The sequence below is a fragment of the Clarias gariepinus genome, chromosome 11, assembly GCF_024256425.1.
Source record: "Clarias gariepinus isolate MV-2021 ecotype Netherlands chromosome 11, CGAR_prim_01v2, whole genome shotgun sequence".
In the NCBI taxonomy this organism is placed as follows: Eukaryota; Metazoa; Chordata; class Actinopteri; order Siluriformes; family Clariidae; genus Clarias; species Clarias gariepinus.
The window spans coordinates 10,672,694-10,694,376 of NC_071110.1; the positions used below are offsets into that span (position 1 = coordinate 10,672,694).

At 37.6% G+C, this 21,683-nt stretch overlaps 1 protein-coding gene across 1 annotated transcript in view; it reads left to right on the forward strand.

The window, feature by feature from the left end:
- gabbr1a (gamma-aminobutyric acid (GABA) B receptor, 1a) overlaps nucleotides 1-21,683 on the forward strand; it is a 60,124-nt gene that overhangs the window by 31,617 nt on the left and 6,824 nt on the right. The window contains exons 10-20 of the mRNA XM_053506680.1: nucleotides 2,488-2,589; nucleotides 3,097-3,162; nucleotides 3,724-3,915; nucleotides 4,242-4,487; nucleotides 4,732-4,795; nucleotides 5,258-5,335; nucleotides 12,585-12,735; nucleotides 13,685-13,817; nucleotides 13,943-14,059; nucleotides 17,230-17,337; nucleotides 19,548-19,641. Coding sequence (XP_053362655.1) covers nucleotides 2,488-2,589; nucleotides 3,097-3,162; nucleotides 3,724-3,915; nucleotides 4,242-4,487; nucleotides 4,732-4,795; nucleotides 5,258-5,335; nucleotides 12,585-12,735; nucleotides 13,685-13,817; nucleotides 13,943-14,059; nucleotides 17,230-17,337; nucleotides 19,548-19,641 — 1,351 coding nt within the window. The remainder of the gene's footprint in view (nucleotides 1-2,487; nucleotides 2,590-3,096; nucleotides 3,163-3,723; nucleotides 3,916-4,241; nucleotides 4,488-4,731; nucleotides 4,796-5,257; nucleotides 5,336-12,584; nucleotides 12,736-13,684; nucleotides 13,818-13,942; nucleotides 14,060-17,229; nucleotides 17,338-19,547; nucleotides 19,642-21,683) is intronic.

The following is a 21,683-nucleotide window of genomic DNA, read 5'->3' on the forward strand; positions in this document are numbered from 1 at the left end:
TTTAAAAGTGTATAAAGTTGCTAAGGAAACTGACTTTAGATCTGGAATGCTTGTTTGTGATTGGATATGCCTTCTGTCAGTAATGTTGTAGACACTTTACTTTCTGGGCCAGAGGAATGTCTTAAACATGTGCAATTGGAATTATTAAAATGATAAAAATTTATATGTGTAAGAAATCTGGATTTGCCAAAAGAAAACAAAAAAATTACAATAAAAAGAAGTTAGCTTTATGCTAGGTTGCTAGCTAGCAACATTACCTAAATATAGCAAGAATATCATAGCTTAAATAATGATATTTATGGACAGCATTGATGCTTGCGTGTGTTTTTACAGAAGGTTTTATTAACAGAGCGAAAACACAAAGCAAAAGTCGTAAATTGCAGTAGACAATGTTAAAACACGTATCACTTGATGCAAGATACTAATCAACTGTACCATCTAGTAGGCAAACAGTAATCAACAGGGAATACAAAGATTATTTAAAGAGAAACACAGCTGCTTAGAAATGTAAGACTATGCCGTGATCAAATATATTGTATCTTTATTCTACACTTTTAGGAAGTAACCCAGAAGCAGTGAGCTAATAAACTCCTTATTGGCCAGTTAGTGTACGAGGTGGCATCAAGTCATTTCGAGACAGTTTTGCAATACACCAAAAGATGGCAGCACAAGGTTGCACACACAGTCACAGGGAGCATCGACCTTCATAAGTCAGTGTGCCAAAAGACATCGTCCTGTGTACATCGCTAAGAAGCTGATGTTATTCTGACCACGTTAGCCGTCTTTTTTATGGACAGCAAGTTAAAAGTAAAAACAAATGTGAAATTCCGTTTGAAACTAAAGAGAAGTTTAACAGGATTCAGCAAGTTTACTGCAAAGCTGCAGTAAACTTGCTGTCGTTGGAGGTGTTTTGAGTGGCATGCACTTTTCAACATAGGAAGAACATCACTGGAGGACGAAGAAAGATCAGGAAGACCTTCACCGTGCTCAAACTCTGAAAATGTTGGAACCATTTGGCAAGTTTGCCCATGATGATCGTCAAAGAACGATTGGTCAGCGTGTCATAAAGAACAGTCCAGGCTATCCTTACGTGTGATTTCAACATGCGCGGTGTTGCTGCCAAGTTCGTCCCCAGGCTGCTGACCCAGGAGCTAAAGTCTGCCAAGAACTCAGTCAGCATGCCGTGGATGACTTGTCCTTTTTGTCGAGGATCATTACCAGTGATGAAACTTGTCTGTATGGGTATGACTATGAGACGAAGCAACAGTCTCACGGTGAAGAGCCCATCATCTTCACGACTGAAAAAGCCGAGGCAGGTCTGCAGCTTGACCAAGTGCCTGCTCATTGTCCTTTAAGACATTTGCGGCATTGTGCATGGAGAATTCTAGAAAGGCAAATTCTACTGCCAGATTTTAAGGCATCCAAAGTGAAAAAATGGAGCTTGTAAAACAGAGCTAATCTCGAAAGCTTTTGATACTCCTTCGTACTGTCCTGTGCCAATTATTTCACTAATGTAACACAAATACTGTACATGTTTAAACAATTATTTATCTAGTTAAGTGCGTACTCTTGTACTCAAGTAGGTATTGTTTAGCAGAGTTTCAAATTCAAATTTAAATTCAAATTTTATTTGTCACATACACAGTCATACACAGTACAAAATGTAGTGAAATGCTTACACGACCGCCATTGACCTTAAAAAGAGAATTAAAGCTTATAATAGTAATAAATATGAATAAAAGAAATACGATAGAAAATTTAAATAAAAAAATAAAATAAATAAAATAAAATTTAACTAGGAAAAATAGAACTAAAAATAGAAATAGAAATATTTCTATTTTTAGTTCTATTAAGAGAGTTTGGTCTCTGGTTTGTCGATAAGAGAAGACAATGCTAGTGACCAGAATTTAAACAGCCTACTTAAGTTGCTTGTCGTCCAAGCCGTGATTGATTAAAAGCAAAGTGAACAGTAGGCTGGACAGATCTGTTCGCTACAGAAACAGGGTAACTGATTTGTCCACCCCTGAGTTTAAGAAAAAAAGCCTGTAGCACTCTGTTTCTATTTTGAAGAGCGTGCAAAGGCCACAGGGCTGATGAAGGTTCATTCGTCAGAATGCTGGTCATGAATATTACCTAAATCATATTTTTTTTTCCAGCACTGGTCAAACTCTCCCATTTCTCTTCTTCTTATACAGTAATTATTTTTTAATAATTTCCCTTTTTATAGTCTTTATCGCTTACACTAGGTCATTCATGCTTCTTCATGCGGTTAGCTTTTCTTGCTTATCTTTTTTTTTTCCACTTTCAGCACCTTTTCCACTGTATCCTGCTCCTTTTGTACTGTAGATTTCTCTCCACCTTTGATGCCCTCATCACTAGACATCCCAGGCTGCTGAGTTTATCGAAAACTTCTATAGCTCTTTACTCACCATCCTCTCTCCATCCCTGTTCTCTCTCTCTCTCTCTCTCTCTCTCTCTCTCTCTCAGACATTGGATGATCTGGAACAGAGGGTGAAAGAAGCTGGTATAGAGATAAGCGTGAGACAAAGTTTCCTCACTGATCCCGCCGTGGCTGTCAAGAACTTGAAGGTACTTTGATGAAAAATTTATCAGGCTTCACTTTCTCACGGTGTGCCATGTGGTTAGCCAGCCTGAAGATGATGATGGACCACATGAAAACATTATGTGAAATAAATCAACACTCCCAGGACCTCAGATTAAGTGACAGCTCACATGTCATATCTATGGTCCAGGGCTAAACTGACAGGAGATGATGAACACACAGCCTTTTTATTGCTGCACTGATATTACATAAGAGCCCCATAAGATTTACACTCCCTCCCATCAAGGTGCAAGCATGCTTCCCTTTTCAACAGCATTGTAAGTGCAAAGCGAAGTGTGTTAAGGACTAAGGAGAAGATGTAACAGGACCATAATACTTTCTGATGTAATGGAAATTTGCAGGGTGTAAAAATAATTTGAATTTATGTAATATTTTAAATGCACACAGTGCATTTAAGCTATAATCCTGACTGTACAGTATGAGTTGTTTTGTCCATTTTTCCTTAAAAGACTTTTTCTTGTTTTATTATCCAGCGTCAAGATGCCAGGATCATTGTTGGCCTTTTCTATGAGACGGAAGCAAGAAAAGTCTTTTGTGAGGCAAGTTATGACGATTGATATTCATGAATATTATGAATTATGTATATATCATACATTAGCTGTTAATATAGAAATAAAAAATAAGTAGGAAAATCTCAGTATAAACTTATGATGTGTCTTTTCTGGAACCTCCTTACCAATCATAAATATGTTTATACCACATGCTATATGGTACATTAGTGCCATATGGTATACAGAATACTAAAGTGCGTATCGTACCATTCACACATAATGGCATATAACACTATTTTCAACTTGTGCATATTTCTCATACTGCTGATTGACAGTTAGTATACTTAACGATTGTTAGAACGCCTGGGATACATATAGTCAAACGTCCCAGTGCTGTTATGCTCTACAGTATATCACCACTCATGGGATGCCTCTCGTCCAATCAGATTACTTGGTTGAAATTAACAATTGTATAATAAATGTAATCTGTGTAGTTTTATTCAAGGGCACGACTGTAATTCTAGTATTACGCTTCTCTGCAGAAACACAGTCGTCGCACATTGATAAGGTTTGTTAGTCATTGTTATTACCTTTCTCTGTCTCTGGCAGGTCTATAAGGAGAAACTCTATGGAAAGAAGTATGTCTGGTTTCTCATTGGCTGGTACGCAGACAACTGGTTTAAAATCAAAGACCCAGCCATTAACTGCACTATGGAGCAGATGACGGAGGCTGTGGAGGGACATGTTACTACAGAGATAGTCATGCTGAACCCTGAGATTGTCCGTGGTGCCTCCAATCTGGTAAGTGAAATATAATTATATGTATTTTGATTCTAATACTGTTATATGTAGGCTTAAGAGGGTGCCGTTCAGCCAGATATAAAGAAATTCAACAAGTCTGGGAATTGAAACACTTTTAAATAAATGAGAATAAAACTTGATTTACTTTACGTTGAATGCAGCCTGATTATAAATGTAAAGGCCAAGTCTATTAAACTCCCAAGCACTTCTTTCTTCTCAGCACTTCAGCGCCTCAGTTGAAATATACCTTTAAGTAACCCTAGTTCTAAGCTTCTAAATAATGCACTATTGCTCTAAAAAAAACAATTTTTATGGTATCTATTCAGACTTCCCAGGAGTTTCTGGCTCAGCTCATGTCTCGTCTTGGTGGGAAGAACCCTGAGGAGACTGGGGGTTTTCAGGAGGCTCCCTTGGCATATGATGCAGTCTGGGCTCTTGCTTTGGCTCTTAATAAGACTGTTGCACCGCTACGAGCGAAAGGAAAAAGACTGGAGGACTTTAATTACAACAACAAGGACATCACAGCGGAAATATATCGTGCTCTTAATACCAGCTCGTTCGAAGGAGTATCAGTGAGTAACACATGCATGTTAGTGGTAGGAATTAAAACGAGAGCTAAGCAATAAGATCAATTTAGTTTCAAACTTAACAATGAAATGGTGGATAATTCCTCATTGGAATATGTGAGCCAATGTAATGTCAGGCCTAGTGCAATAATTGAAATATTTTGAACATAAATAAATACAGGAGGACATTTTTATAGATGTACTGTACATTCTTTTCACTTATAAATGCCCATATTTGTGTCTTTCTCAGGGCCACGTAGTCTTCGATGCCCAGGGATCTAGAATGGCTTGGACACTCATAGAACAACTTCAAGGTATTATTTTCTCATCAGTTTTTTTTTTTTTTTTTTTTTTACATCAAATTAACCCTTAGGGCTTTAATAAAAAAAATAATAAAATAAATACATTTTCATAAAGCTGAAATAGAATTTCTAAAAATTTCTAGGCTTTTTTTTATTACATTGCATCAGCTTACAGCATGTCTCCTTATTTCCATAATTATCTATTGTTTTCAAAAGCACTGACTTAGGATTTAAGCCTCATTATTTTTGTAAATGACTATTTTGTAAATGAATGTTTTGCTAATGATGAGTTAATCTCTTTTCCTTCTAAAGTCTACTTATAGAATAACTTTATTTCATGCCATCAACAATCGCTAATAGGATGACTTTTTAGTATAATAGTCAATAGTCAATAGCTAATAGTCAACTTGACTGTTTTTTTTTTTTTATGTCCTTTGAGAACTCTTTATCATGCTTCACTGTTTAATTTTGTAGGTGGGAGTTACAAGAAGATTGGATACTACGACAGCACAAATCGCAATCTTTCGTGGTACGGAAATGACAAGTGGATAGGTGAGACAGATTGATTCTTTTCATATCCGTCTGGACAGCTGTCGCCAGCTTTGTCCATTTCTATCAGACGTCCTGTCTGTCCTATTATATTTGTCATTATTGTAGATTACATCTATTGATTTTTTTTTTTGACAAAGCGCTGTTTCATTGTTTAATATGTCACTAGATCAGAACTGCTCTTTGTTCTGGCTGTGGTTTTAAACGCTGGAGAAAACTGAAACGCTGGAGATGAAATCTATGTGAGCTGTTGATGAACTCTGCAAGGAATTGACATTGTAGTTTTAAAATCAATATTAAATATTACTGAGACACGGTTTTGTAGCTGATACGAGAATTATAGCTTCACCTGAGCTCTGCTTGGCCAAATCAGCATCAATCACAAGTGTTTTGCTTTAAAGGAGAATAAGGTTCTTAATATATATAAAGACTATTTTTATATAAACAATATATAGTCCAAACTAAACATAGAGAAGTTCCTAATAAGATTTTTAGTACCAGGTAAGGGGAAACCAGAAGGGGGAAAATGGACTTTAATAAAATAACTAAACATTCATAAAAAATGTTATCGTTGTCTCTACCGCTTAATCCTGTATACAGGGTCGCGGGGGGCTCTAGCATATCCCAGGAGACTTAGGGCACAAGGCGGGAACACCCTGGACTGGTTGCCAATCCATCACAGGGCAAACACATTGACACACTCACACTCATTCACATACTACGAGCGATTTGGGAACACCAATTAGCCTAATCTGCATGTCTTTGGACTATGAGAGGATAGTGGAGTAGATGGAGGAAACCCACCAAGCACAGGGAGAACATGCAAACTTCATGCATGCAGACTCGGAAGTGGGAACAAAACCTGGACCCTGGAGGACAAGCCCACAGCGTTAACCACTAAGCCACCATGCTAGTATTTATCATTTGGATTTGGACATTACGTTAACAAACTACACACATATTTGTGTTACATTTATAATATAATTATACATATAATTCCGACGTAAATGCCATGACCAGATTGTCAGTAAACTACTACCATGGTAAAATGCCCAATTACTGAATATTAAATAAGGATTAAACCTTAATAACATTCCAGACTGTCGAAAGCTGACTTAAATGGCGTGTATTTGGGATCAGGGGCGGACAGGCCATCGGGAGCACCGGGACATTTCCCGGTGGCCTGACGGTCGTTCTGGCCTGCCGGCTGCCGCTGTGCAGACGATCAGCCTGGCATGTGATAGGCTGGTGTATACCTACGAATTAATTGACGGATCTCTCAATCTACGAATCAGGCAATGGAAAGGGAGGGAAAGATTAGAAGATCGGGAGGGAAAATTACACTCCCACATCACATGACCCAACGTCAGCGACGCACTGCTTAATATCTGGCCATATCCAGAGACAGGGTATATCTGACTAAATCGTTCAAAAAATGGAGCGTAAACACAAAGGAGGAGCAGAGAGTCAGCGTAAAAAAAAAAAAAAAGCCCTGGCCGCAGACGCAGCATGCTGCTGCAAAATCCCAGCCATGTTCGCCAGTAAGGGAACAGGTCGGTCAAGATTACATCTACATTATATTTATAATAATTTGGCAGACGAACACTTTCATCCAAATCACTTACGTAGATCATCACAATCGATAAAACTAAACCAACAAACGAGCAACAATATGTAAGTGCTGCTGTGCTGTGTCAAGTCTCGTTTCGTCTGAAAAGGTGATGAAGGAAGCAGCAGTAGCACTAGTGCTGTAAATGCTCCTGCTGTTGAGCTAGAGGTGGTGGACAGTTCAGCGTTTGAGTCAGAGCAGGGACCTTCAGGTAAAGTTAAAGATAAGCAAAACTAAACATGCAGGCAGCAGGCTATACTTTTTAAACAACATGTGCTTTTTTATGGTTTATAAGATCAGTAGTAGGACTGTGATTTTGGGGACATACAACTGATGGCTGCACAATTATAAGTACAGATTATTGAACACGCTTATTTCATATTGCAGAGCAACTACATGTGCAGAGTGAGAGAGAGAAGGATTCAGGGAAAGATTAAGGAGACAGTGAAAGCCTTTATATCTCTTTTGATTATTTTGCCTGTCCACAGTCTAAGGATTTAGATTTTTTTTTAAGTATCACCCAATTCAAACGCCTACTGGTGTACTAGTAGTGCTAATTACTTACTGTTTACTCTTACTGGTCTGTTCCACATAATGCCATAATTGAGTAAACATTGGTATCTGTTACTTACGCTGTCATAGGTTTTGTTAAGTTTATTTGTGTTTGTGTTTCTGATGCATTTGATATACTAGAGTTGAGCACTGAAAATACATAAAATGTAAATATTTCAACATGTGAATGTGTCTCTTATTATCTCTTTTAAAAAGCCAATTTTCTATTTGTCATTGGTTTGGTAGTATAAATGGTGTATTCCTAGTGAGTTGTTAAGGGCTATTTTTTTATTCATTTATATTGCATCTGGTAGTCTACCTGTTACAATAATAGGGTTAGCCTACAAGTAGATTACACGAATAGGGTGGTGGTGACTGCAGCAGCAGAGGTGGCCTGGGAGTGGAGTCAAATTCCCGGCCTGAATTATTGTCCCAGTCCGCCACTGTTTGGGATTCATGTCCTACTCCATATACTTAGAATGCTGTTTACATGCTCAGCCACCCCCATGAGTCAGACTCGATTGAAGCTCTAATCAATCCTCCATGCTTTGGTCTCATTGAGGAGGAAGTCTCTGGCAGCATGACTTTAGTGAAATGACATTGCTTCGTTTTAAAGGAGAAAAGTGAAAAAAAAAATTTTTTTTTTGTGTATATTATGTTAGGAAAGATTTAATGGGAACAACAAGTAGAGTCAGGTGGGAGAATTTGATTATTTTTTGTCTTTGTAAACCACCATAATGGATTTGAAATAAACAAAGAAGATGTGCTAGAAGCGTCACAAATAGTGCATTGGGGAGTTACAGCAATTTTTTTAACTAATATGAAAAAACTAACATAAAGTAACATAATTCATGCTTGATTGTGCCTTCAGTTTGATCTCAATAAGTAAAAAAGCATACTCGACTGGGCTCGGGTCAAATGACTGGCTGTTTAAGACCATTCCGGTTCTTTGTTTTTTTTTTGTTTTGCATCACTGAATCTGAACAGGAAATAAAGTCACTTCAAAATTCATCCTGCTACTTCATACCCTCAATAAACACCAGTGTACAGTAATAGACACCTTCCTATGCCATAACACTGCCTCTACCATGTGAAGTGGTACGGTATGCTCTGGATCACCTTTGTTTCATCTGTCTAATGAGTCCTGTTCCAGAACTGACAGGACTCATTCCTCAGGTTTTCTGTTCTTGCATGTTATCTGGCCTTTCTGTTATTAAGTGTTATTAGTGTTTTGCATCTTGTAAACTACCTGTGTATTTACATTCATGTAGACGTCTCTTAATGGTACACTTTGACAATGATCCGCCTGCCTCCTTCAGAGTGTAGCTAAGTCTTTCTACAGGAACGAATAATTTCTGCAGTCATCCACTTTAGTTGTCTTTGGCTTCTCATGGTTTCTTTTTTTTTGTTCTTGGGTTGGTGAACTGAGCTAGGCCATTCCTTTTTTTTTTTTAAAAAAAAGGATGCACCAAAATGCTGATTTGGTCAATTCAAATGTTGGTGCTGTCTCTGATATGTCTATTGTCCCACTTAATAATGGCCTCTATCACTTGCATTGTCACTTTCTTGGAACACATTGCACGAACATCTACCAAATGCAAACTTAATACTTGAAATCGATTCCAGAACTTTTATGCTCTTAATTTGTCATGATACAATGAGGAAACAGGTCACAGCTGGCCACGAAACTACTTATCAGTCTGTCTCTAATCCCTAAATGCCTCTAATTCCTAAACCTTTAATGCAATGTTTTTGTTAAACCCTTTAAATTCAAGCTGAAAGTCTTCATTTCCATCGCTTTTTGATTGCTTCATTGCAAATCCATTGTAACGATTTATCATGAAAAAAAAGGAAAATTGAGTGATTGTTCAAATAGTTATAGAACCAGACTGTAAAGGAAAAAATGTCTATGTGCAGCATTTTTATAATGACTATATTCAGCAAACAAGCTCTAAGCCTCCAGATTAAAATGAGCTGATGCTAAAGTTCATTTGGTTATATTAAATTGCAGCTCAAACTTTATCCAACTTTCTGATGCATGCTGTTTTAGGAAGAAAAAATGCCCACCAATTGCTCATAATTGCAGTAATCTGTATCCTGATGTGTGACCAATTTATTTACAGCACACTTTCTTCACGCCTACGAAATCAGTTCATGTCAGTTTTGCTCTTGCTAAAAAAATGCAAAACATATGCAGAATACAAATCACCTAGAAACTCTCAAGGTTCTCTCTCTCCCTGTCTTAACAGAGGATTTAGGATTTAATTAGCATTAGGCTGATTGTGCTATTTTCAAGCGAATCTTTGACTCCTAGCTTTTTAAAAGAGGATAAATGTTCAAATTGACCCCAAACTTTGAAACTTTGAAATGTACTCATTTCGAATTTCTGTGTGTGTCTGCGACATATTGCGTCCTCATGCTCTCTTAGTTCCTGCACGGTAGCCCCTGACAACCGCTCGAGCATGTCTTTCCTTTCCAAATAGCTTTGGCAACGGTTGTGAAGAAGGGTCTCCATGGCAACACGTCGTCCCGATTCTTAGATCAAGGACTAAGGAAGGTTTTAGTGTGTAGATTCGTCAAATGACAGCGCTCTTGAGCTCACGCCCACGCTCTTCGTTTTCAATACATGGCCCCCAAACATGTTTTTCTATCCTTCTGAGGACTTTTCATTAACATAGGGATTACTAGAGATAATGAATGCCGTGCATGCTCCTACCCATAACCTTTTAGTTTTAGTTTTTCAAACAAAGGCTCTTAAACTACACTTTTTTTTTGTAAGGACATTGACTCTGTCCTATCATTTGGACCTTTTTTTGGGCAAAGTGTTTGTATGCACACACACACACACACACCAAGGCACACACTGCTGAGCACAGTGACAGGAAGTCAGTGTAGACCCATCTGCACCCTGAAATTATGAAAAGAATCGAAGCAAACACGGATGTCATGGCACTCCATGGCACCTGGGAACTAACTGGGACACATTGCCCTGTTAAAAATCAATTAATAAGGTTTATATCTATTACATTTGTTAGTGTAAATTTAAACATTTGCCTTAAAAATTGTGGTTTTAGAGCAAGGAGTGTCAAATTTTGACCCTGGAAAACATGTTTTCCACCCTTAACTTTTACATATTTAATTAAATTTAATTAAATTTAATCATGTAGATTAAGTAAAAAAAATGGCACAGTGGCATAGTGGTTACCACAGTGGCCTTGCACTTCCAGGGTTGAGGTTTATTTCTGGTCCCAGGTCTGTGTGCATGGAGTTTGCATGTTCTCCTCATGCTTGGTGGTATAGATACATGTAAAAAATACATGTAAAAAACTGGAACTAATGTTTTATTATAAAAGAGTGACTAAAGAAACAACAGAAACTTTATTTCCCTTCTCATCTGTTCCAATCACTCAGCATGCAACATCAACAGTATACTAATCACCGGCCTGATCATCTGTCATCATCTGCACCTGTTTCTCACTAATTCATGCCTTAACTTAAATGTTTTTTTAATGCTTGAATGATTCATAGATCACTGTGTGGCTTAACAAACTTGAAGCCATCCATAGTCATAAACTTGTCAAAACTGAGGGTCAAAAAATCCTTCAGGAAGCCTGGAGAAATGTTCCCCAAGGCTGCATTAAATATACAAGAAAGTCTGGCTCTTGGAAGCAAAATATAAAGAAATGAGTGTCTCAATACTTTCGCATAGTACTGTGTATAGCAGAGATATTGTTTATTGTCTCTGCGATAATTTTATAGTAGCTATAAATAGTTTCCTTACCATGTTTTTTTTTCTCTTCTCTCTTGAGTTAATGAAACAAAGAATGCAGTTTGTGATTTTATTGAGAAAATCCTGCTCTGAAGACATTTCCTCCACTAATAGGCTTAAAAACAACATTTTTAGATTTTAACTGTTACAAAGTGCTGATTCTCCTTCTATAGTATAAACATTAAATAGTATCTCTCTATATAATAATTATATATATATATATATATATATATATATATATATATATATACTGTATATACCCCATCAGCCATAACATTATGACCTGTATAAAATAGAGTAGGTCCCCCCTTTAGCACCCTATCAGTGATGCACTGTGTGTTCTAATGCATTCTGTCACGTCACAACCAGCATCTGTCACGTCACAACCAGCATCGCACTACACGGACCAGCCTTCTCTCCCATCCTGCCTCGGTACGCCTTGGCCATCCATGACCAGTTAACCTTTTTTTCTTCCTTGGTTTACTGTACATTTTCGCCCTTATCAGAGTCACTCAAATCCTTATGTCCATTTTTTGCGTTTCGAACACAACTTCAGGAAAAAAGGTTCACTTGTCGCCACTCCCAGCTGCCATGGTAATAAGATAACTGCAGCTTTTGTGAGATGTTTCCAGGATGCAGTGGTCAAGACAATGATCATGATGTTATGGCTGATCAATGTATTTAGGGTGGACCATTAGTTTCAATACATAAGAGAAATAATTTCATTAACGTAAAATATATATATATATATATATATATATATATATATATATATATATATATATATATATATATATATATATATATATATACATACATACAGGTAAACCCCTAAGCAACTTTAAGCAACTATGTTAATGTTTAAGGAAACTACGTGAGGATGAGATTCTGATAAACATTCTGTATTTATTCCCTGCTGTACCCCATACGCATATATCTCAATAAGTTCTTTATGGACTGAATATTAGGGCAATTTTAAACCTGCGCATTTAGCTGATTGAAACTTAATGTAACTGAAATGGCACAGCTCCATTACCCTACATTCCACACCTGAAAACTTCAGATGAGGATACAGTATGTATGCTGTGATCTTCCACAAATAAAGGTCATGGTGCCAGGCAGCATTATTTCCTCACTAATGCTCCTCTGCGGACTAATCTTGAGTGCTCCCTGCTATCATCTCTTTATTCCTTTGCTTTGACTTTTGAAGCCTTTATCATAAATGAGACTTCCATCATTTTCTTCTACAACTGAATTTCTATCATTTGAGCTCTTTAAATTCATCATTTTGTCCCCCTGACCTGATTATCTGAACCTTGCAGGCGGATACCCTCCAAGAGATCAGACGATGGTGTTAGAAGAATTTCGCTACCTTTCCCAGAAGCTGTTTGTTTCCGTATCTGTTTTTGCTGGCCTGGGAATCGTCCTGGGCATCGCTTGTCTTTCATTCAACATCTACAACAGCAACATCCGGTAAGCACTCAGTACAGATGTGCAGTCTAATTAGGTTCTGTGTCATCAGGATATAAATAAATGCTAAGGAGTTTGAATTCTGGGTTTGGATTATTTATCCTGTGGAACAGAAATTACTCAGTAACTCAAGATTTCTTCCTCTTTTGAAATGAAAATCCTCACGACCTGCAGTGTGTTTACTCTGCATAGGATCCTCAGTTAAATAGCTGCACATAGAGGGTTGAAATCAATTAAACTGCCTTCATTTTATACAAACATGTCATATAATAATCACAGCTCATGAATTATAGATGACTTTATTTGAGTTTTGAGTTTTTCCCACCTGCAAAAAATTTTTTTTGGGTCTAATCATATTTATCTATAATTCCTTAAAATAAGACTACACCAACCCAAATACGGATGGTGACTATACGAGTGGCGCACGCACACTGAGACCGGGCATGGGAGACGTTTACCCGCAATTCCGCAGCATAAGAGAGAGAAGAACCATTGGCTCAGTTGTGATCATGTGACATTACAAGTCGTATACGTACTACTCATATTTCAAAACTTCGCTCATTTATCAAGTTAAAATGTATTACGAAATTTTGTGCTCTGTTTTTAGTACATTTTTTTCAAACATGTTAACAAAAGATTTTTCTATTATTCTTTCACGAAATGAATTCCTAAAACTAGCAAAATTATCTGCCAATAGATAGATATATTGATAAATAATTAAAAAAGTTTTTTCTTCAAAATGTGTCTGGAAATAAACTCACATTCAACAATTTTTCCATCTAGAGCTTATATAAATGAAGTGCATATTACAAGCTATAAGCTATAAGTGCATATTACATAAAATGTTTTGAATGGGTCATATAGACACTTTAAAGTGTAGAGGAATTTTGCCATTAAAAATTGGTTCTGCAATGTATTTTTTTTCCTTAACATGCAGCATGTGCGTTAACAGGTACATCCAGAACTCTCAGCCCTACCTGAATAACATTACAGCAGTGGGTTGTGTCCTTGCCCTGGCAGCTGTTTTTCCACTGGGTATCGACGGCCTCCATGTAGATAAATCTCGCTTTCCTGTGGTGTGTCAGGTAGTAGAATGAATGCATTGTGATTTTATGTACTGTACTGCCATGTGCTTAATACCCTGCTGTAACTGTCTGTGAGAAATGCATTACTTTACCCTTTTGTATCCACATATTATTTGTTTATCCAGTTTCGCCTGTGGTTGCTGGGGCTGGGGTTCAGTTTGGCTTATGGCAGCATGTTCACTAAGATTTGGTGGGTTCATACAGTATTCACAAAGAAGGATGAGAAAAAAGAGAAGAGGAAGGTAAGCAGTGGGATTTCATGGATAAAAATAGAAACAAAAAGCAATTTATGAATGTAATATAAGTTTGGTTGATTGACGCTATACAGTATAGGACACATTATAGGTCTACATAAAGCCTAAAAATAATTATGAGAAGAAATGTTTAGATTTTTTTTAATTCTAACAATACTTGCTAATTTGTCACTCACACCTCATGACCACGAGTGTAATATCGCTCTCACATCATCACAGCACTCTTAACAAGTTTTTTTTTTTTTTTTTTTAAGTAGAAGGCTCGCATTCCATTACACTACACTTCACACTTGCATCCATACACTGCCTTTCCGAACACACAACCACACACAAACACACACACACATACCTGGTCATCTGCCCTTTATATTTACAGCATGTGTTTTCTACGATCTAGCAGGACAATGAAATCAGCTCTAATCAGTGTGTTAAACCCACTGCCAGGTGACTTGGGCATCATTGATTATTTTATTACAGTGGCATCTGTCAAGGGGTGTGATATATTAGGCAGTAAGTGAACAGTGAGTTCTTCGAGGTGATGTGTGAGTGAAAGGATGTGAGTAACCTTCGGCCAAATTGGGCCAGAGGGTTTTCAAAACGACAGGTCTTGTGGAATACACACAGTGAGGTATACAATGTGCGATATAAACTACATTCCTACAGTACTTACCAGTAAACAGTGGTTAGTACCCACTAAAATTGGTGCATGAAATGGACAACTGGTGGACCTATAACAGGGTCATGGGTGCCCTTTATGTGCTCTTTATGTGTGTGTCACCTACATGGGGAAGAGCTGGCACCAGGATGTGCAATCCAACGCAGGCAGTGTGATACTCTAGGTATTCTGACTGACAAATACCCTTTACAAACTTGCAGATCAAGTAAGCCGGTTTATAGTAGAGTGGAACCTTGGATTATGAACATAATTCATTCCGGAAGCGAGCTCGTAATTCAAATTATTCATTCCACAGCCCAAAAAAATTAAAACATAAAAATAATTAATGCAAAATATAAAGTAAAAAAAAAATAATAATAACCTGCACTTTACCTTTAAAAAAAGTAAAAATAAATCTAGACACATAAGTGTTTCTGTTTAAGTGTGTGTGTGTGTGTGTGTGTGTGTGTGTGAAGCTAAAGTAAGAGGAGCTAGCCCCATCCCTCTCCCTCTTCTCATGTTACACAGTAAACCTTCCTCCTCTCTTATTTATGTTTCACACACACACACACACACACACACACACACACACACACACACACACACATTAATGGAAAGACTGTTTTATCGGAAAGATTGGCAAGGAACATTGCTAATGACACTCGCGTGAGCGCATACTAATGGAATCCTTGCTGTAAAGTAAAAAACAAACAAATACATTACCCTGCACTTTACCTTTGAAAAGAATCGCAACAGAACAGTGTTTCTGTGTAGAACAGAGAGAAAGAGAGTGTGTGTGTGTGTGTGTGAAGGCAAGAGAAGGAGGTGTGTGTGTGAAGAGGCACAGTGTCCAATGATGCACATGCACACAGCAGGCTGATACAGAGAGAGAAAATGGATCTTTAACCTCTCTAATGACTTTCTTTTGCTTTACACATGCGCTGTACACACACGCATACAGACACAAAATAAAATATGTTTTACACACACACGTGGTCACAGTGTTAGTTAACAGTACACGCATGCACAGATTTTGATTATACCAGTAAGAGACGCACACTAAGACCCAGCGGGGGAGACGATTACCTACAATTCCGCAGCGCAAGAGAGAGAAAAACCTTTGGCTCAGTTGTGGTCATGTGACGCTCTGTGTCAAAACAAAAAGCGCATGCGTGATACATGAGCGGAATGTATCACGCATTCGGTACTCGTAAACCAAGACTTGTTCGTTTTCCAAGTTAAAATTTATTCAAAATCTTTGGTCGTCTTGCGGAATGCTCGCAGCCACGTTACTCGCAATCCGAGGTTTAACTGTAACACTGTTTCCTAATGGCATTGACCTCTTTCAGTTGTTCAGGAATATTTTGGAAAGCATAAAGGATCCAAGGTGTTCCCCACACCTCCAATTTCCCCAGATCTCAATCCAATGGGGAAATGCGGGACGTGTTGGATGAACACATTTGACCAATCTCACAGTCTATAGGATTTATAGGACCTTATGCAGCACAGCTTCAGAGGTCTTCGATTTTTTTAGGGCTGTTTTGGCGACACAAGAGAGACCCGAGAAGGCCTAAGATCACACCAGCTGTACATTATTCATGAATATAGATGAGCATTAAAATTCTTTGTGAAGATCTGACCTTTGAAGGCTTTATTATTTAAGACTTTGCATGACAAAGTAGATTTGCTCGCAGCGCTTCTGATGTTCATGCTACAGCAGTTTGGCATTTTAGAGTCATTTTAGAAATGCTTGAGAAAATCACATGTCCAGAGACAAAAGTTGGGCTTTAAAATGCACTACATGTACATTGGTAAGGAAGAGTATGCGTAGGACAAGTCATTAGAATGCTGTTTAACCAGTGTTATGGCCAGGAGGAAGCTGGCAGTGCTGGGTTAATGGGTGGATGAAACAGACATTACCCTGCATTTTGAAACATTTGATTTTATCCCAAGGTTTTTTGATAGCTCTTATATCTTCCAAAAGGTTCAACAATAAGATTTACCTGAATTAAGTAGAGCCTTTCAGGATGATTACCATACATTCTTTTAAGATCCACTGACAGATACATATCGTTTCTACCGTATCACTTGTAAACACCCACTTTTACTACTGGTTTCTGATTAATGCACATTAGTACCTGTTTAATGTGGCTTAACATTTAATTAATAGCTATCATTTTAATTTAATAATCCTTAGTGAGCTAGTTAGTTTTGTTAATTTATGTTGTTAATTTATGTTGTATGTAGCACCTTGGTCCTGGAAGAACGTTGTTTCATTTCACTGTGTACTAAACTGTATATGGTTGAAATGACAATAAAGGCCTCCTCGACTCTTTTGACTATGTGACTTAAATTGTTTAAATATGTTAAAAATGTTTTATTGTTTAATTATCATGTGACAGCACAGCTGTGATTTGCCTTGATCTGAACACTGCAGTTAAAAAAAAAAAACCATCAAGTTAGATCTAAATGTCTGATCTGTTGCTGTTTCTCTTTCTTACAGCATTTGGAACCCTGGAAGCTGTACGCAACAGTAGGAGTCTTACTGGCTATTGACGTCCTGTCTCTGATGATCTGGCAGATTGTTGACCCTTTGCACATTACCTTAGAGGTGCTACAATTCTATATCCAAAATGCAAAATTTTGTAGAAAATCTCTGCAACAGTGCAATTAGGTAGCTCTACTTTAAATCTCAAATAAATGGTCAGTTGTTGATTCAAAATCAAAGGATAGGTAACATCCAACCTGTTATTATGATGTTCAGTGGGGGAAAAACACACATGTTATACAAAAACATATACAGAAATCAATATATTTATTATTAACAGAAAAATGTAAAAAAAAAAAAAAAAGTTAACATTAGTTGGCTAGCTAGCTAAGCCAAAGGGTGTTGGTATTAGTAGCTTGCTAAGCTTGTTAGGTAGGGAAACAAAATTTCTAGCAAAAATACATTATCCTGAGCACTATTTATGTCTCTATTATTATTTATAATTATTTACCATTATTTAGTCGTACCCTGTGCATACAAATTTAATCCATTTCAACGTTAAGTTCTTAAGCGAGTTCTTTTTTTGTGTCGCTAAAGTAATTTTTCCATTAAAAAAAAATTATGTAAACACTCTTAATCAGCTCCAGCCAAATTACCAATGTTACCAATTACCAAATCATAATCATATTTTTGCATGTAAAACCATTTAGAAGAGACATGTAAATAAAGTAAAATATAAAATACGTAGACATTAAACATTACATACCCTTAATTTTCTTTTTTTTTTTTTTTAAGATTCCTCCTGGAACTGGTTGCTTTAAAAAACGAAACTAAGAGCGGCTCCCTTTGCTTTTTGCTGCGGTTCTAGCTAACATTTTTTGTGATCATGGTGCTACAGTATGTCTTCACTAAATCTTCCACAAACTGCAAAAAAGCCTCCAAATTTTTTTTTAACTTGCTTCACTTGGCTTTTCACTGATGCAATCAAGTTTTAAACAGCTTCCGGACGTACACGTAACTTACTCTGTGTCCACGTGCCGAGGCAAATTTTTTGCAAAAATACAGTTATTAAGGTGGAAATTCATAAGGCGTTTATATGCCGAGGTACCACTGTACTGTGAAGCCTGAAGGTCTGAGATCTCATTGAAAAACTGTGGATTTAGAAGGATATAGAATTTTAAAGAACAGAAAATGTGCAACATCGTTACCCCCACATGTACAAAAAGTTTTTTGATAAATCTTCACCTTCCCTCTGAAAGATGCTAGTGGAGTTGATCACCAGATTGAGTTGAACACCGATCACCAGATTTTACTTGTAGTGTCTGTGCATATTTGCTGATAATGTAATTTATAATAAAAACCTTTGTTACACACACACACACAAAAAAAAAATGCCAAAAAAAGAGAAAACCCCAGAGCTATTGGAACTGCACTGTACATTTAACACAACAGACATGTGAAAACACAAGTTTAATGCAGTGTTTTGGCTAGCTAGGTTAGCTCAGTCGCCTAGACAATGGCCAGTGTTGGGCGACGTTACTTTTTAAAGTAACTAATTACATTACACACACTCACTCATTCACGCACTACGGGCAGTTTGAGACTGTGGGAGAAAACCGGAGTACCTGGAGGAAACCCACCAAGCATGGAAAAAAACATGCAAACTCCATGCATACAGAGACGGGAATGGAGCCTGGCCGGGAATCGAACCCGGACCCTGGAGGTGCAAGGCGACAGTGCTAGGCTTTTACTCTATATTAAATCATTTTTTTCTCTTGTTGTATTGCCTACTATAACTGTGATGGAAATTAAATGTAATCAAGTTGATTTAGAATAAAAAGAAAAAGAACTTTAAAAGAACTCAAAAAGTATACTTAAATAATTCTTTAATTCTACCAAAAACATGCCATTACTGTAAATCGTGTACTGAAATTCTGTGTTGGGGTATATTTAGTTACCTTTCACTTCTTCTTAGATCCCACACTATAAGGGTATTTTAGGGTGTTCTTTAAGCAGGGTCGACGTTTGTTCACATGCACATGGTTTTATAGAAATGATGAGTAAGAAGCATTAAGGAACATTGTCATTTCATTAATGGTTCTTAGAAAAAAATTGTAGGACATTTGCACAACTGTAGCTTAGTACATATGCTTTTCTAAAAATAAATGTGTGAAATGAAACAGTGAGATTGAAACTTCTGTATGATAACTTTCACCCACTCGCTCTCCCTTTCTCTCTCTTTCCTTTTCTCTCACGCTCTTTGCCCCTACTGCCCACCACCCCTTTTTCACTTTCCCCCCCTTACTGTCTTCTCTTGGTATCTATCTGAGCAGAAGTTCACTAAAGAAGATCCTAAAGGAGATGTGGATTTTTTGATTCAGCCTGTACTGGAGCACTGCAGCTCAGAGAAGATGAACACATGGCTCGGTACTCGGTCCTTTATCTTTATCGAATCCCTCTCTTATTTCCTTTTCTATTTCACATTCGTTCTTTCGTTTTCATAGTCTTATCTAATTGCATTCTATATTTCATTATCCTTTATCCTTTTGGCCCATCTTTTTAGTTTCTTGTCCATCAGAGCACAGCAGGTTGGGATTTAATGATGTGGGTCAATGCAACTGTTTTGGACAAAGACAAGAATGTTTTCATCCTTTTATCCAGATCTTTCCAGTCTGGTTGGAAACCAGTGACTAGTATTAAGATTAGGTCAAATACCCTTAATTGTTACCCCCAATACATTGTATTGTATTGCCATGTCTTTGCTACAGGAGGTATTCTGTATGTGTGTTACACAAAACCACCTTCCTGTACGAAGTTGTGACAGTGCTGCAGGGACACTGGCCTAGTTTACTAAGCTACTGAGGCCAAACTCATACATATCAAAAGAGCATGGGCAGACAGCCTAAATTCATCATCTTAGCTTAGAGACACGGACATATGGTAAAGGAACGGCCTTAGTGATTTCTGCAGATCTACTTCATTGGGGAAAGACAGGGAAATAAAATCCAATAGATGTCAGCTATGTGACAGGTGATATGAATTTTACTGAATATATCTTTTATAAAATATATATTATTCAATAAGGTGTTATTCTGTATTGATATTGTTGTTTGTAGATCTTATAACTTTAGCAGTGGTGATCTTATACCCCCTGATAATGTGTTATATTATACTGTAATAATTATATATTTTAATAATCCATCAGTCAGCCATAACATCAACACCAACACTAGGTGAACTAAGCGAGCAAATTGGTAACAAGATCAGTGGCATCCAAAGCCCAGCCTTTCCTACAGAGTCTAAAGATGTGTGCGTCTGGTCTGATCCCAAAAAAAAAGAAAAAAAAAAGGCAATGCTGGCTGTGATAGAAATGCACCAGAACACTCAATGCACCACAGTCTGCTGTGCACAGAACAAAAACAACCGACCAGCTTTCAAACTCCCCAGATCCTAATTCGATCAAAGACATATGAAATGAGTCGGGCACAAAAAGTCTGACGTATGGAGGCCCCACACCGCAACCCACAGCACCGAAAGCATCTGCTGCCAACCACAGCACACCCCCAGAGGCTCTGCAGAACCATCAAAGAGATCAAAACCACCTGGGTGGGACCGGAGAAACCCAAACCCTGGGTGGTTTTAATGGTAAAGTTTTTAATGTTATGGCTGATTGGTGCTGTTATAATATAAGAGGCACAAAAACAATTGACAATTACAAAAGACTTCATGAGGATTCGTCTGTCTGTGGGAACTGTACACACAATCATCCATGATCATCACTTGCACACATGCCGCATACAGCCCTAACATCGCTAAAGTCATTTCAACATATTTGAGGTATTAAAGGAGTTCCTGGGAGGCCTTCAGACCTAAAGGAGGCAATATGCTCATGGCTCCGGTGTACTGATAAATCTTTCTCCGATGTGGGTATAAACCCTGGGATAAGTGTATTAGTGTAGCGGGGCATTATATAGAGACATAAAGGTTACTCTCATAACTGATCTGCACAATCAAAAGTCCCGATTTGAGTGGAACACTTTTATTACATAACAGCTTGTAATTACAACCAGTCATTGGCACCTTATTTACTCCTATGCTTTACATATGTATATGACATTACCGTTGCTGGGTAAAAGTGCCTTTAGTGTGGAAGTTTCTCACAGTTTCAGCAGAGGACAGCAGAGATACAGTCTAGAAGAAATGTCCAATATAGATAAAGTAAAGGGGAACTCTAAAAACGGCTCAAACGAACACTCGGGGGAAACCATGACTTAAATGAGACTGATGTCTCACCCTATAGTACAGTATCTCTCACCATTTGTCCTGTCTTAAGATTTATAAGTTTAAGCAGCAGAGGTTTCATTCAAGACACTACTGTGTGTCTGCATGTGTCTCTCTCACAGGCTTCATAACCCAGAACACTTGACTTCAGTACTCTGCTTGTGACAATTCTCAGCAACGTTATGAAG